This window comes from Aegilops tauschii, chromosome 3 (genome assembly GCF_002575655.3).
Source record: "Aegilops tauschii subsp. strangulata cultivar AL8/78 chromosome 3, Aet v6.0, whole genome shotgun sequence".
In the NCBI taxonomy this organism is placed as follows: Eukaryota; Viridiplantae; Streptophyta; class Magnoliopsida; order Poales; family Poaceae; genus Aegilops; species Aegilops tauschii.
In genome coordinates this window covers 153070638-153087722 of record NC_053037.3, presented here as the reverse complement: position 1 = coordinate 153087722, position 17085 = coordinate 153070638, and the positions used below count along the sequence as shown (strand labels likewise).

The following is a 17085-nucleotide window of genomic DNA, read 5'->3' as shown; positions in this document are numbered from 1 at the left end:
TTTCGATATAATCTTAGCACTGGTAAACAAGAGTGATTTCAACCATACATTTGAAGTGCACAAAAATATATACTATTGAGTGATTCCAGTGAGTGCTTTATCACCACTTCTGGGACTACATGAATAAGCTTTTTTGCTCAGGTTGGTACTGGCCTAAGGCCTTCATCCATATTAGTTTGTTGTCATCTCTATTTGTATCGTGTTACTTTCATGAGAAACTCCTTTATCTTTGCATGTTAAAGTTTTGCAACCTATGATACCTGGCAATGCTTTGGGTGTTGAGCTAATTGGCACTGATTAAATCAACTAATACCTCTCTTTAAGCAAGACTACTATGTTGCTAACTTTACCCATTAAGATAATGAGGGTGCTTCTATTTGTTAGTGTATGTTTCATCAACTAGTCCCACTATTACAGTAATCTCAGTCTCTCAATATATGTGCCAACAGGGATGCTCGATTTTGGTGGAACTGCACAAAAACTTTGGGTGCTTCATTGCCTCGACAACTTCCTTCCTTTCCTGTCAGTCGCTAATCTGGGCTTGCTTCCTTCCTTTGTTGTCAGCCGCTTGGCTTATCTCGGTTCCAGTTAAAGGAAATAGTAATTGATATGCTACCTCACACAGGTTGGTATTGGTCTTTATCCTGATTATTGTGCTTGTCATATGTATTGGTAATTTGGTATTGTGCTACTATTTGCCGATTTCATAAAGGAGTAACTTTGTAACACCCCTGATGTCAAGCTACAGTAAACCCATGCTAATGGTGCCGTGTCATCATTATTAGCTAAGCCAAATTTCCTCTTGGTAAAAATCAAAGACATTTTCAAACTTAAAATAAAGTCAAAATAATTATTTCTTCAAGGTAAAAAAAATGTTTGAATAAATCTATAAGTTCCCCTGATTGTCTTCATGCCAAAACCAATTTCATTTGACTCACATATAAATTCCTAGGAATTTAATAAGTGGTCTAACACAAAAATAAAATGGAACCTTGTGTGTAGCACCCAAAATGTTGTATTTGAATTATAGGTGCAGTACCTTGTAGATCTAATATCATTTAGTGCCAAACATAAATAGAAAACTGAGACAAAAGGTTAGACAGAAAAAGAAAATGAGAAAGTGCTGACGTGCACTTTGGCCCGTATGAACAATGTAGCCCAAGCCCACCACCAGCCTCTCCCCTACCTCTTTACTGTACAGAGGGGAGGCAGCATGGCCTTGGCGGCCATCCGGCCATCCGCCGGTCATGGCCACTTGTGTGGCGGCCATCTGACCCCTCCCGACATCCTACTTGACCCCGAGCACTTCCCTTGGACAAACCCTAGGCCGCACTTGTTCTCCTCTCGCTCGATCCTGTCCTTTGTTCGACGACAAGCGCTTCCATCACCGTCACCGCGTCGATCCCACGGCCACTAGCCAGCCCGCACCATCCCGACATGTCCGCAAGCTCCGGCTCGCTCCTCTGCTTCGACTACACTGAATGCTTGAGCTGGGCGCCTCTACATCGCCGGGATCGAGCGCTCCTTCCTCTTCAGTCGCCGGCGGGCCACCGCCCAACTACTCTGCTCCGACCACTCCGGCCTTCCCCAAGCACGGCCGCGCTCCGCGGTGAGCTCCTCTCAAAGCTCCCCCTGTTTCCCCTTTGAATCCATCAACGTAGATGCCGCCCCACGCGCGCTGCCACTCACCATGGCCGGAACTCGTCCGCGCACACACGCTCTCTGCTTTGCCTCTAGCTGTTGCTCCTGCGTGCCGATGCTGCTCTACTACTGCTGCCGCTTGCCGTCGCTAGCCACCGCCGCTGTTGCCTCATCCCGCCTCTGCCTCAGGCCTGCATGCCCCACTCGCTGCTACCTTCTGCTATTGCCGCGGCTGCCGTCGATGCGCGTCGTGTTGGCCCCCTGCTCGTCGTCCGCGCGTGCGCCGCCCGCTCACCGGTCGTCGCCCGCCCTGGCCGGAGCCGTCCCCATCCGCGCGCGCCCTGCTGCACCTGACGCCGTCCCGCGACCGTGGCCAGAGCTCCATGTACGCGCATGAACTGTTGCTGATGCTTTGTTGCGGCGCTGCTCCTGCTGCCGCTTGTGGCTGCCCCGGGAGCCGCCTTCGCCAGCCGCGCGTTGCTCTGCCGACGGCCCTGCTGCTGCACTTGCCCGCTGCCCTCGGCTGCTGCTGCCGCGGCCTCCAGTGCCGCTGCTGCTGCTCGTTGTTCCCTGCGACCGCTGCTGTCTGCTGCTATCTGCGTACAGCCGCGCCGGTGCCCTGGCCGTGTGCCTCGCCTGCTCCCACCTGGGCCAGCCGGCGCACCACCCTCGCCCTGCACCTCCTCTGGCCGCGCTCGTCCGTGGCCAAGTCGAGCGTACGTCCTCCCCAGCCATGGCCCAAGGCCACTTCACGTACGGGCCGGCCATCTCTCTCTCTAGATTAGGGGCTAATCCCCAATTAAAACACCCCCCCTAGTTAGACTATTTTATGTTTAGTTTAGTTGTACCCCATGACATGTGGCCGTCTATTTTAAAGTAGTTTAGGGTGTGTTTGGTTGCAGTCATGGGCCAGAATGTCATGGGTCGGACCCATTACTAGGCCTCGTTCCAGCGTTTGGTAGGCCAACTGGAATAGAACCCACTCGTCTCCGATTAGCGAATATTCGTCGAAGATGTGGAATGCGCTGAGACCTCCAAATCGACGGAATCACAGGGAACGAGCTCCCTCCTCTCCCGCAACCCTATCGTTCCTCTCCTGTGTGCCGCTCGACCTACTCCTTCCTCCCACTCAGGTGCGTTACCGGCCCTCTCCCTCCCTCTCTGCTACGCCGCCGACCCTCTCCATCGCTCTCTGCTGCGTCGTCGGCCCTCTCCCTCTCTCTCTGCTGCGTCGCCGGCCCTCTCCCTTGCACCAGATCTTGCGCCGCCGGCCCTCTCCCTCTATCCATCTCCTGCGCCATGGATCTCTTCCTCGATCCAGCCTTCTATTCCTTCGATCTCCGAGGATGGCTTATTGTAGGATCGAAAGTATGTCTAGAGGGGGGTGATTAGACTACTTGACCAAATAAAAATCTAGCCTTTTCCCAATTTTAGTTCTTGGCAGATTTTAGCAACTTATCACAAATCAAGCAATCAACCTACACATGAAATTCTAAGAGTGTAGCAGCGGAATGTAAAACAATTGCACATGAAGGTAAAGGGATGAGATTGAGGGAGCAAACGCAATGTTGACACGGAGATTTTTTATCCGTGGTTCCGATAGGTGGTGCTATCGTACATCCACGTTAATGGAGACTTCAACCCACGAAGGGTAATGGTTGCACGAGTCCACGGAGGGCTCCACCCACGAAGGGTCCACGAAGAAGCAACCTTGTCTATCCCACCATGGCCGTCGCCCACGAAGGACTTGCCTCACTAGGGTAGATCTTCACGAAGTAGGCGATCTCCTTGCCCTTACAAACTCCTTGGTTCAACTCCACAATCTTGTCGGAGGCTCCCAAGTGACACCTAGCCAATCTAGGAGACACCACTCTCCAAGAAGTAACAAATGGTGTGTTCATGATGAACTCCTTGCTCTTGTGCTTCAAATGATAGTCTCCCCAACACTCAACTCTCTCTCATAGGATTGGATTTGGTAGAAAGAAGATTTGAGTGGAAAGCAACTTGGGGAAGGCTAGAGATCAAGATTTATGTGGTTGGAATGGAATATATTGACCTCAACACAAGTGTAGGTGGTTCTCTCTCAGAAAATATGTATTGGAAGTGTAGGCATGTTCTGATGGCTCTCTCCACGAATGAAGAGTGGGTGGAGGGGTATATATAGCCTCCACACAAAATCTAACAGTTGCACACAAATCACCAAACTCGGTGGGACCGATTCAGAGAACTCATTCGGACCGATTTAGTTCAAAATGTGAACGTTAGGATTCTCGGTGGGACCGACATGTCAACTCGGTGGGACCGATGTCATTAGGGTTAGGGCATAACGTAATCTCGGTGAGACCGATTACACAAACTCGGTGAGACCGGTTTCGGTAAAAGCCAAACAGAGAGTTGCTCAGGCAAACTCGGTGGGACCGATTCGCTCATCTCGGTTGGACCGAAACGTTACGAAGGGGAAACAGAGAGTTTGCATTGCAATCTCGGTGGGACCGATCGCTCATCTCGGTTTGACCGAAGCGTTACAAAGGGAAACAGAGAGTTTGCAATCCCATCTCGGTGAGACCGAGATCCCTATCGGTGAGACCGAATTGATTAGGGTTTCTGGCAGTGGCTATGTCAACTGAACTCGGTGGCTCCAGATGAACAGAATCGGTGGGGCCGAGTTGGACTTTTTGGTTTAGGACATATGTGGATATGAGAAAGTAGTGGAGGGTTTTGGAGCATATCACTAAGCATTTTGAGCAAGATCCTCATTAAGCAACACATCATCCCTTCTTAATAGTATTGGCTTTTCCTATAGACTCAATGTGATCTTGGATCACTAAAATAGAAAATGTAGAGTCTTATGCTTTGAGCTTGAGCCAATCCTTTGTCCTTAGCATTTTGAAGGGTCCACTTTCTAATCCATGCCATGCCAACCATTGAGCTTTCCTATAATATTTATCTTGGAATAGCATTAGCTCAATGAGCTATATGTTGTTAGGAATTACCAAAACCACCCAGGGATAGTTGCACTTTCAATCTCCCCCTTTTTGGTAATTGATGACAACATATAGATCAAAGCTTCGACAAATGATAGATAATATTGAAAAACATCGTCGCTTTGAGAAGTATGTGATAAGCAAGAGCTCCCCCTTACTTTGTGCATTATTTAAGATTTGCTTTTGAATGCAAATGCACAATCGATTAGGATCATGGGTTACTTTCCCATGTCACATACATCTTGGTGGAGCGCTCAAAATGATAGAGATTAAAAGCATGCACTCATCACCAAGCAAAGTGAATGATCATAATATGATATGAAGGATAGCATTAACCAACAAACATTAAGGGTAGCATATGATCAAACACTTGACCAAATAAGTATCTCACAAGGACATAAAGTAGTATCACACAAGCACACATTAAAGTTTCAAACCAACCAAAAAGAGTGCAAAGAGAGATAAAAACCAACACTCTCTCTCTCTCTCGAAGCCTATGATCTATACATTTTTCTCCCCCTTTGGCAACAAGTTACCAAAAAGTTTGAAAATGCATAGTGCTAAACGACTCTCATGCTTGATCTTCGGGAGGTGGTGTTGAGAGAACGCCAAGGACAAAAGCTTCTGATGGAGTGGCTGGAGCTGGTGGAGTAGCTGCTGGAGTTGGGACTGGAGTTGTAGCTGCTGGTGTTGATGCTGTAGCTCTAGTGTCTGTCACTGGCACTGCAGCAGATCTCTGTCCTCTGGGCACTCTAGCAAATGCATCTGAGGTAGACTTGCCCTTCTTCTCCTCTGCTTCCTCCTGAAGTTGCTCAACTGCAGTTTGGATCTCTGTGATCTTGACATCAAGGTCATAGAATTTTGTCTCAACAATCCTTTCCAAGCTCTCCTGGTTCTTGGTCAGGGTGGCCAAGCCCTGCTCAATCCTCAGAGTGGATTGGATCAGATATCCAAGCTGGTCTTGCTTGCTCTTCAAGAAGACCTGAGATGCCTCTTCCATAGTTGGCATCTTTGCAGCCTTCTCAGCTTTAGCTTTGGCTTTCTTCTCTTGTGCTTGCACAGATGATGGTTCATTCTCAGTCATGACTACTGTGTTGTCCTCAAATTCAGGATAGATGGGAAGATGCTCTTTGTCCAAGATGTACTTACCCTTGCCCATCTTTTAGTTAATGAGCTCCTGGATGTGTGGGGCATATCCACAACTTCTCTTCTGATCAGCTGCAGTCCTCTTGATTGTTTCCACAATCAGGCTCATAACCTTGAACTTCTGTGGGATATCAAATATGTGCAGCAAGTTGATAGCATGTCCTCTCATCATCTTGTGATCACCTGACTTGGGAAGAAGTGTGTGCCTCAGAATCCAATTGATTGTAGGCAGACTAGACAACAAATAGTGTACAGATCCAAATTTATGTGTGTCCAAAGCATCATCAGGGATCACTTTGTATATATTTGCCATAGAGTTGTGGTCTTTCTTCTTCTTGGCATAGACATCCAAGTCATCCTCATGTTCCTCGGGAGCATTTATGAGTTTTGGCCATTCTTCAATAGTAGACTGGTACCTACTACCCTCAGACATCCACACAATCCTTCCATCTGGATAGAAGTGTGCAGTGGAGTAGAATTGCATAATGAGCTCATCATTCCACTTGGTGAACTTCTGAGGCACAAACTCATCAACTCCACATGCCTTGAAGCTGTCATATACACTAGGGAAGTGATCCTCATTCTCCTTGATGAATTTCCAATCAACCCATCTCATGTCACACACTATGGGCTTCTTGTCAAGTAAAACAGTCTCATAGAAGTCCTGCTGTTCCTTAGTGTGGAATCTGTAGTCCACAGCAGTCCTTCTCCTTGTGGCATATGGATCAGACTCTCTCCATGGCCTTAATCCTGAATCCTTCCTGATTTTCATGTTCTCTACAACTGGGTGTGCATCATTGTGATCAGGGATCTTTGGCTTCAGCTTCCTCAAAATAACAGAATCATCTTCTTCTTCAGCAGCAGCCTGAGGCACTGGGGCCTTGTTCTTCTCCTCAGCAGGGATGTTCCTGGTGCTCCTCTTGGGTTTTAGCTTTGGAGCTGGAGCAACAGTCTTAGGACCAGTTTTGGGCTTAGATGGAGCAGCCCCTGATCTGATTGCATCTCCCATGAGCTTTTGAGCTTTGGGTGCTGGTGCTGCATCCTCTTCTTCTTCCTCTTCTTCAGAATCTTTCCTCATTGAGGGCTTGCCAAGAACTCTGGCAGTAGTGGTTCTGGCCCTCTTATTCTTCTTCTTATCTTCTCCAGTTGCCTCTTCTTCAGACTCAATGGTGAACTTCATAGTTTCATCGGTGGCAACTTTCCTTGGCTTAGACATGGGTTGTCTTCTTGCAGGCATTTTAGTTTTCAGACCAGGCTTTGTTGCAGCAGCTGTGCCATATTCTTTCTTCAGCACTTTCTTCTTGGAAGTGGCTTCATCTTCAACATCCACATAGTCTTCATCCTCTGAATCAGAAGTTCTCTTCTTCCTTGTTCTGGTAGCAGCCTTTGGCAAGTTGCTTGGAGTGCTCCTGCTGCCATCATCATAGCTGCTAGAGGGACTAGTGCCCTCCCTTAACTGAACCTGTTCCTCTGACTTGTTTTGGCTATCACTTTGGTCAGACATCTTGCAAGCAAACTGTCAAAAGAGCCTGTGAATAGGTTATAGATGAGGTAGAGTAGATGAGGATCACAAAGTACAAGAGTTTTTGCAAAACAGATGACTTAAAAACTTAGTTTTAGTTCTTCACAGAAAGCATTTCGGATCTACCGATTTGTAAACTCGGTGATACCGAAGCAGCTTTTGGAACCTGAACTAGTGAACTCGGTCAGAACGAGTCTCAGTTCGGTGGTACCGAGACTGCTAAGGTTTCACAGAGAATCGAACTCGGTCACACCGATTTGCAATTTTCGGTAGGACCGAAAATGCGTGTGCTCTGACCTAAGCCAAAATCGATGAGACCGATTTCTACAACTCGGTCGGTCCCAGATGAATTCAGCGGAGACCTAACCCTAAATTTTCAAATCAAAACTAATCTGCGGGACTTTTTCGCTGGACAGGATGATTTCAATTATGGCAAGAAACATGGCAGAGCAATGTGCTAGGAATCGGAGTCAAAGATTAGCACAATAATCAAGTCCGTACCCTAGTGCGGCGACGAACTTGCTAGGGCGGCAATGGCGGAGGGGATTTCCGTTGACGGCGGCAGAGACCATCGACGGGAGGTCGCTGGCGACGAGAGGACGATCCGGAGACCAGAGGAGGCAGAGTAGGTTACGCGCGGGCGAAGGGGTTCGGAGAAATTTCCACGTTTTGACCCTGCGGTATATATATAACCTGACCCTGTCGGTGTGACCCAGTGGAACGACTCGGTGGCACCGAGATGCAAAACTGCAAGCAGTTACTGCAACTCGGTGTGACCGAAAAGTTCTAATCGGTTGCACCGAGATTGAAAACCCTAGATCAACTTAGTGACTCGGTAGGACCGAAAAGGATGAATCGGTCAGACTGAGATGCACAAAGAGGTTTTGGAGGTTTAAGTCTATGACGAATCGGGATCTCTGAGTGCTCCTCACACAGAGTGGTTCGAATCTGACTTGATCAAACTTTGTGATGTAGCATGAATAGAGTTTGAGATGAGAAAAGCATAGATAGCTAGAGGGTGTTCTTAGGCATTCTTGTCCATCCATTTGGCAAAAGAGAAAGAGCCAAACAATCATAGCAACAAATGGATGTCCTCGAATGAGTAAAATATGCATCCAACATGCTCACACAATAAAATGGCAAATGAAATATGTGTCAAAGCATGCACAAACATTCTAGCATCTATCAAGCAATTGGCGATGACTAGGTCATCTATATATGAGTATATTGACTTAGGAGTCAAATGAGAACATTTGATCATAGGTCATACTCATCGTTTAAGCACAAGTGGGGTTACCACTTTTACATAAAGCATTGTTGTGTTCACACCATTAGAGTTGCTTTAGCTCATTGATTTGAGTAAAGCTCCCCCTAGATGTGATATTCCCCTTAAAGGGAATGAACTAACCATGGGTTTTGTCGATGATGACTTCATGTAGGTGTTGAAGATGTAGATGCTCAATGTTGATGTAGATCATTTGGAGCAATCCTTTGGAGTGAGTTGCACTTTCAATACCTACACGGGTTAGTCCAACAAGGAACAAACAAGGATATCCATAGACATAGAGTGATGCATGCACAAATGATGTCCATGAAAGCATTAGGTTACCTTGTCCCTTGCCTTACCAACAAGAGGGTTTGTGACTCCTTGAACTAGTGCAAGATATGGAAGTTGTTTGCACTTGTCCATGCCAAAATGATAGGAGTGAAGTATGTTGGCGGAGTCACCCTCAAGAACTCTCTAGTTCTTCTTCTTCTGGATCCACACCATCTTGATGGGAATCCTTGGAGTCGTAGTTGTACTGGATGAAGTGGAACTTGATGTAGTCTTGGGAACCCACTTGACCAAGACCTTAGGTGCTTCTTCAAATGCATCAATTTCCTCTTGAAGCTTATCCTTGCCTTTTTGCTTGTGGTCTTGTGGTGGAAGATCATCCTGAGCTTGTGTCCCTTTGAAAGAAGTAGGATCATACTTCTCTTGTTGAGGAACAAACTTCGTCTTGGGGTATTGATCTTCTTCCCACTCAACTCCATTGGCATTGAACTTTCGTTCAAAACCAACACCTTGATTCTTCCGGTGTCTTCCTTGCTTGTGCACAATTTCCTCAAATTGCTTACTTCCGGCAAGACTCTCGTAAACACCTTTCTCTATGATTCCCTTCAATAAGCTATTTTCTTGATCAAGTGTAACTTGGCTAAGAGAATCATTAGTGGAATCAAGAGAACTACTAGAAGCAACAACATTGGATTTAGCATGATTGTTGTTACTACTAGATGAAGAATCTTTCTTGTTCTTGTTGCTAGATTTAACTTGTGGCATGTAAGTAGACAAGAGTAAATGCTTGGCAATGTAAGAAGAACTTTTCTTGCGAAGATCATCATTAATTGCCTTTTAAAACTCATGCTCTTGCTCAAGGTTGAGCTTTTCAAAGCGTAGCTTATCATGAGTCTTTAAAAGTTCTCGATGATTTTCCAAGGTAGTTTCATGAGCTAACTTAAGAGTGTTTAGTTCTTGAGTTAGACGCTCAATCTCCTTCTTATCATCATCATTCGTTTTATCTTGATTAGCATGATTAATTGACGTTTCATCACTAGAGTTGTCAGCAAGTAAATCATCATCACCTAGCAAGTCATCTTCATCACTATTGAAATCAACATACTCGGGATGTGTTACCTTTGGACCTTTGGCCATGAAGCATCTTCCAATTCCTCCATTTGGTGAGTCAAATATGTCGTAGGAGTTGGTTGACACAAGTGCTAGACCGGCAACACCTTCATCTTGAGTATATTCAGAGTCGAGTGATAACTTCTTTCGGAGTGATTGTCGGAGTCGGAGCCGGATACCCACTCACCAACATGAGCTTGATGTCTTCTTTTTGTGTAGCTCCTTGATGACTTTTCCTTTCTTTCCGAATCCTTGCTTCTCCAAGAGGGTCTTTGTTCATAACGATCATCTCTACTCCTCCTTTCTCTTGGTGGTGATACTTCTCTTCTACTTCTTATTTTGGGAGAATCTTCCCGTCTTTTGTAGGGAGCCGTACACTCATTGGAGTATTGTACGGGTCTTCCACAATTGTAGCAATTTCGCTCACGACTAGAAGATCTTTTGTCATTGTAGGACCTTGACTTGGAACTTCTTTCTTTGCTTCTACTCTTGTAGAACTTGTTGAAGTTCTTTACCATTAGGCTCAATTCTTCATTGAAGTTTTGTTTCTCACTTGAAGATGTGGGAGTATCACATGAGGCTTTGTAAGCACGACTTGACTTGTTGTGAAGCTCTTCCTTATCCTTGAGAGACATCTCATGAGCAACAATTCTTCCAATGACTTCCATTGGCTTGAGATCTTTGTAATTGGGCATCATTTGGATCAATGTGCACACGGTATCATATTTTCCATCCAAGGCTCTAAGTATCTACTTGATGATGAATTTGTCGGTCATCTCTTCACTTCCTAAGCCAGCAATCTCATTTGTGATGAGAGCAAGCCTAGAGTACATTTCAGCGACACCTTCACCATCCTTCATTTTGAACTTGTCAAGTTGACTTTGAAGCACATCCAATTTGGATACCTTGACGGAGTCGGTACCTTCGTGCATATCAATCAAAGTACCCCAAATTTCCTATGCATTCTCAAGACGGCTGATTTTGTTGAATTCTTCGGGGCACAACCCGTTGAAGAGAATATCACAAGCTTGAGCATTGTATTGTAGCATCTTCAACTCTTCCGCAGTAGCTTCACGGTTCGGTTGTCTCCCATCAAAGAATTCACCTTGCAAGCCAATACACACAATAGCCCAAACGGCGGGGTTATGTCCAAGAATATGCATTTTCATCTTATGCTTCCAACTAGCAAAATTAGTGCCATCAAAGTAAGGACCTCTACGGTGGTAATTTCCCTCGCTAGACGCCATACTCTCCTAGGGTTTGAAACCAAGTTTATGACCACCAAAAGCTATGGAAATCAAAGCAAATGGAGACCAAAGCTCTGATAACACTTGTAGGATCGAAAGTATGTCTAGAGGGGGGTGATTAGACTACTTGACCAAATAAAAATTTAGCCTTTTCCCAATTTTAGTTCTTGGCAGATTTTAGCAACTTATCACAAATCAAGCAATCAACCTACACATGCAATTCTAAGAGTGTAGCAGTGGAATGTAAAACAATTGCACATGAAGGTAAAAGGATGAGACTGAGGGAGCAAACGCAATGTTGACACGGAGATCTTTTATCCGTGGTTCTGATAGGTGGTGCTATAGTACATCAACGTTGATGGAGACTTCAACCCACGAAGGGTAACAGTTGCGCGAGTCCACGGAGGGCTCCACCCACGAAGGGTCCACGAAGAAGCAACCTTGTCTATCCCACCATGGTCGTCGCCCACGAAGGACTTGCCTCACTAGGGTAGATCTTCACGAAGTAGGCGATCTCCTTGCCCTTACAAACTCCTTGGTTCAACTCCACAATCTTGTCGGAGGCTCCCAAGTGACACCTAGCCAATCTAGGAGACACCACTCTCCAAGAAGTAACAAATGGTGTGTTGATGATGAACTCCTTGCTCTTGTGTTTCAAATGATAGTCTCCCCAACACTCAACTCTCTCTCATAGGATTGGATTTGGTAGAAAGAAGATTTGAGTGGAAAGCAACTTGGGGAAGGCTAGAGATCAAGATTTATGTGGTTGGAATGGAATATCTTGACCTCAACACAAGTGTAGGTGGTTCTCTCTCAAAAAATATGTATTGGAAGTGTAGGAATGTTCTGATGGCTCTCTCCACGAATGAAGAGTGGGTGGAGGGGTATATATAGCCTCCACACAAAATCTAACCGTTACACACAAATCACCAAACTCGGTGGGACCGATTCAGAGAACTCGGTCGGACCGATTTATTTCAAAATGTGAATGTTAGGATTCTCGGTGGGACCGACATGTCAACTCGGTGGGACCGATGTCATTAGGGTTAGGGCATAACGTAATCTCGGTTAGACCGATTACACAAACTCGGTGAGACCGATTTTGGTAAAAGCCAAACAGAGAGTTGGTCATGCAAACTCGGTGGGACCGATTCGCTCATCTCTGTTGGACTGAAACGTTACGAAGGGGAAACAGAGAGTTTGCATTGCAATCTCAGTGGGACCGATCGCTCATCTCGGTTTGACCGAAACGTTACGAAGGGAAACAGAGAGTTTGCAATCCCATCTCGGTGAGACCGAGATCCCTATCGGTGAGACCGAATTGATTAGGGTTTTTGGCAGTGGCTATGTCAACTGAACTCGGTGGCTCCAGATGGACAGAATCGGTGGGGCCGAGTTGGACTTTTTGGTTTAGGACATATGTGGATATGAGAAAGTAGTGGAGGGTTTTGGAGCATATCACTAAGCATTTTGAGCAAGATCCTCATTAAGCAACACCTCATCCCTTCTTAATAGTATTGGCTTTTCCTATAGACTCAATGTGATCTTGGATCACTAAAATAGAAAATGTAGAGTCTTGTGCTTTGAGCTTGAGCCAATCCTTTGTCCTAGCATTTTGAAGGGTCCACTTTCTAATCCATGCCATGCCAACCATTGAGCTTTCCTAAAATATTTATCTTGGAATAGCATTAGCTCAATGAGCTATATGTTGTTAGGAATTACCAAAACCACCCAGGGATAGTTGCACTTTCAATTATTCATATCATTCTCTCTCGATCTGCAGGGTACAAGGGGAAGAAGGCAGGGTCTAGGTGTTACTCCGGCGCGGCGGCAGAGCGAAGCAAACCCTCCTCTCCTCAAGGTACGAATCCCTCTTTCTCTCCCCTTGTATATGCTGTTGTCCAGCACATTTTTTCCTCAAATTGTTGTTGTCCAGTACATTATTTTGCTCAAATTGGTGTTGTTCATTCCATATTTTTGTTCAAATTGCTTCTTTCCACTACGTCTTTGCAATATATGGTGATTTGTAATTTTTTTATAGCAAGCATCACTTGTAGATGGTCAAGAAGATGAACAAAAGAAAAAGGATGGTTAGGGGAGCCGCAGTTTTTGTCACACTTGCTGCAATAGCAGTCATTGTTCGAGCTTCAATAAGGAAGAGAAGATCACTTATTACATATGGCCCAATGCATGAAAGAGATCGGGCCAGATTTGATTATCTAGACCAAAAAATTTGGCAAAGCGATGTGTTGTGTAAAAACATGTTAAGGTTTGAAAGAGCTGCATTCTTTCTCTTGTGTGGCATACTGAGGGATCGCGAGTTGCTAGAAGACAGTCCACATCTTAGCATGGAGCAACAATTAGCGATGTTTTTACATACAATTGGGCATAATGTTTGGAATAGGGTTATATCAGCCATTTTTTGTAGATCATATGGCACAACTAGCATCTATTTTAGAAAGGCTCTTCATGCCATAGGCGAGCTTCGTAATGATTACATAAGGCCACCATCACTGGAGACCCCTGCCAAAATTGCTGGAAATCATCGATTTGACCCATATTTTAAGGTAAATTCATAAATTATTCGCTAGTTATCAAGGCTATATGATATGCCATTTAATACTTGTCACTATATAGGATTGTATTGGAGCTATCGATGGTACACATGTGCGAGCAGGTGTTACCAAAGATGTGGAGCATTCCTTTCGGGGTAGGAAGGCATTCACCACTCAAAATGTGATGGCAGCGGTAGATTTTGACCTACGCTTCACATATGTGTTGCCTGATTTGGAAGGGTCAGCACATGATGCTACTATTTTAGCTGATGCATTAACGCGTGAGAGAGGCTTACAAGTGCCACCGGGTAAGAAGTTGCCCAAGATAGAAAATTGTCCATTTGTTATTGCCTTACAAGAACCATTGTCACCAATCTTTGTTTTATTTTTTTAGGAAAGTTCTACCTAGTTGATGCTGGTTATGGAGCAAAGCCTGGGTTCTTACCACCTTTTCATGGTGTGAGGTACCATTTGAATGAGTGGGGCAACAATCCAGTCCAAAATGATAGGGAGTTGTTCAACCTTAGGCACTCATCTCTACGGGTCACAGTAGTGAGGGCTTTTGGATCTCTCAAGAGGCGTTTCCAAATTTTAGAGGATGCCAAACCCTTCTTCACTTTCCCGGTGCAGGTCGACATTGTTATAGCTTGTTGTGTTCTTCGTAATTATGCATTGTCACAAGGGATTGATGAATTTATTATACCGGAAGTGACATGGACCACACAACCAATTCGAACAACAAGGCAACAAGCAACTGACCATAGGCTGCATCATTTATGATATTGAAACCATGAATTGTAAAGTTTTAGTTCATTTTATTGGTTTGTTTTGATGGCTGGACAAATTGCATCATCTATGATATTGAAACCATGAATTTGTTCAACTATAATCCATTTTTTGCAATCTTTTGATGTCTTGACAGAAATGGACAATACTGAAGTCACCGCTGCAAGTGGGAACTCCGCAAAGAGTGGGGTCATTGTATGGACCCCTGCCATGACCAACATGATGCTAGGATTTTTGGCTGACCTTGTTGCTAAAGGAAAGAGGACTTCTAGTGGGTTCAGGGAGGCACATCATAGACAATGTGCTGCTGTTCTGAATGAGCAGTTCAAACTTGCTGTCACTGGAGAACAAGTTCGAAACCATCTCAAGAAGTGGAGGAAGATTTGGGGAAGGGTAGTCATCTTGAAGAATTTAAGTGGAGCTCTATGGGATGAAAATACTTGCACAATTAGGCTTGCCGAAGAACACTGTGCGGGTCATTGCATGGTAAGCTTATAATGCTATGAAATGATATCATGCCATTTTCTGCCTACATTATGCTAATCACTTGCACATTTTTTGTAGGCACGCAAAGCTGATGCCCCTTTCTTGAATACCCCAATTGAACACTATCATGCTATGGCGACCATCTTTGGGACAACCGCGGCTTCAGGGATGAATGCTAGGTCTGGGAATGATCTACTCTCTATTGATGTGGAAGATGAGGAGAATGGTGAGGTGAACACATCACCAAATGTTGCTGAATCCTCTCACCCCAAAGGACCACCAAAAAAGAAGGCCAAGGTAGTGAAAGTTCTTCAAGATCCACTAGTTACCACTCTCAATTATGGGTTCAAACTTGTGGCTGATGCTCTTGTGAATTATGGGGATGATGATGATGAAGGAAATATGCCCTAGAGGCAATAATAAAGTTATTATTTATTTCCTTATATCATGATAAATGTTTATTATTCATGCTAGAATTGTATTAACCGGAAACATGATACATGTGTGAATACATAGACAAACAGAGTGTCACTAGTATGCCTCTACTTGACTAGCTCGTTAATCAAAGATGGTTATGTTTCCTAGTCATAGACAAAGAGTTGTCATTTGATTAATGGGATCACATCATTAGGAGAATGATGTGATTGACTTGACCCATTCCATTAGCTTAGCACTTCATCGTTTAGTATGTTGCTATTGCTTTCTTCATGACTTTGAGATTATGCAACTCCCGTTTACCGGAGGAACACTTTGTGTGCTACCAAACGTCACAACGTAACTAGGTGATTATAAAGGTGCTCAATAGGGGTCTCCGAAAGTACTTGTTGGGTTGGCGTATTTTGAGATTAGGATTTGTCACTTCGATTGTCGGAGAGGTATCTCTGGGCCCACTCGGTAATGCACATCACTTAAGCCTTGCAAGCATTGCAACTAATGAGTTAGTTGCGGGATGATGTATTACGGAACGAGTAAAGAGACTTGCCGGTAACGAGGTTGAACTAGGTATTGAGATACCGACGATCGAATCTCGGGCAAGTAACATACCGATGACAAAGGGAACAACGTATGTTGTTATTCGGTTTGACCGATAAAGATCTTCGTAGAATATGTAGGAGCCAATATGAGCATCCAGGTTCCGCTATTGGTTATTGACCGGAGACGTTTCTCGGTCATGTCTACATAGTTCTCGAACCCGTAGGGTCCGCACACTTAAAGTTCGATGACATTTATATTATGAGTTTATGTGTTTTGATGTACCAAAGGTTGTTCGGAGTCCCGGATGTGATCATGGACATGAAGAGAGTCTCGGAATGGTCGAGACATGAAGATTGATATATTGGACGACTATATTCGGACACCGGAATGGTTCCGAAGGTTATCGGAGTACCGGGGGTTACCGGACCCCCCCCCCGGGAAGCTATTGGGCCTTATGGGCTTTCTGGAAAGGAGAGAGGGAGGCCAAGAGGTGGCGCGCGGCCCCCCCTTCCCCAATCCGAATTGGGAAAGGGAAGGGGGCGGCGGCCCCCCTTCTCCTTCCTTCTCTCCACCTCCTCCTTCCCCCTTCTCCTAGTTGGAATAGGAAAGGGGGGCAAACCAACTTGGAGTAGGATTGCCCCTCCTAGGGCGCGCCTCTCCCCTTGGCCGGCCCTCTCCTCCTCCCCCCTTTATATACGGAGGAGGGGGGCACCCCATAGACACAACAATTGATCTCTTGATCTCTTAGCCGTGTGCGGTGCCCCCCTCCACCATAATCCACCTCGATAATATCATAGCGGTGCTTAGGCGAAGCCCTGCGTCGGTAGAACATCATCATCGTCACCACGCCGTCATGCTGATGGAACTCTCCCTCAAATCTTGGCTAGATCGGAGTTCGAGGGACGTCATTGAGTTGAACATGTGCAGAACTTGGAGGTGACGTACGTTCGGTGCTTGATCGGTCGGATCGTGAAGACGTATGACTACATCAACCGCGTTGTGCTAACGCTTCCACTTTGGGTCTACGAGGGTACGTGGACACACTCTCCCCTCTCGTTGCTATGCATCACCATGATCT

At 45.3% G+C, this 17085-nt stretch overlaps 1 protein-coding gene across 3 annotated transcripts; it reads left to right on the top strand.

Annotated features, from left to right (window-relative positions):
- Window positions 1-720: 720 nt before the first annotated feature.
- On the top strand, window positions 721-15477 carry LOC109756636 (uncharacterized). Of its 3 annotated transcripts, none has more exons than XR_005772414.3 (7): window positions 721-1609; window positions 12989-13066; window positions 13263-13772; window positions 13843-14068; window positions 14155-14390; window positions 14683-15032; window positions 15111-15477. XR_005772414.3 is itself a non-coding variant. In XM_040403708.3 (4 exons), exons 1-4 carry the CDS (start codon window positions 1438-1440, stop codon window positions 15441-15443), a joined length of 933 nt encoding a protein of 310 aa, XP_040259642.1. In that variant the 5' UTR covers window positions 1174-1437; the 3' UTR covers window positions 15444-15477. The 3 variants fall into 3 exon arrangements, 1 of the variants encoding a protein (XP_040259642.1); XR_005772413.3 differs by having other exon boundaries at window positions 13247-13772; XM_040403708.3 differs by lacking the exons at window positions 13263-13772; window positions 13843-14068; window positions 14155-14390 and having other exon boundaries at window positions 1174-1609.
- Window positions 15478-17085: the final 1608 nt, after the last annotated feature.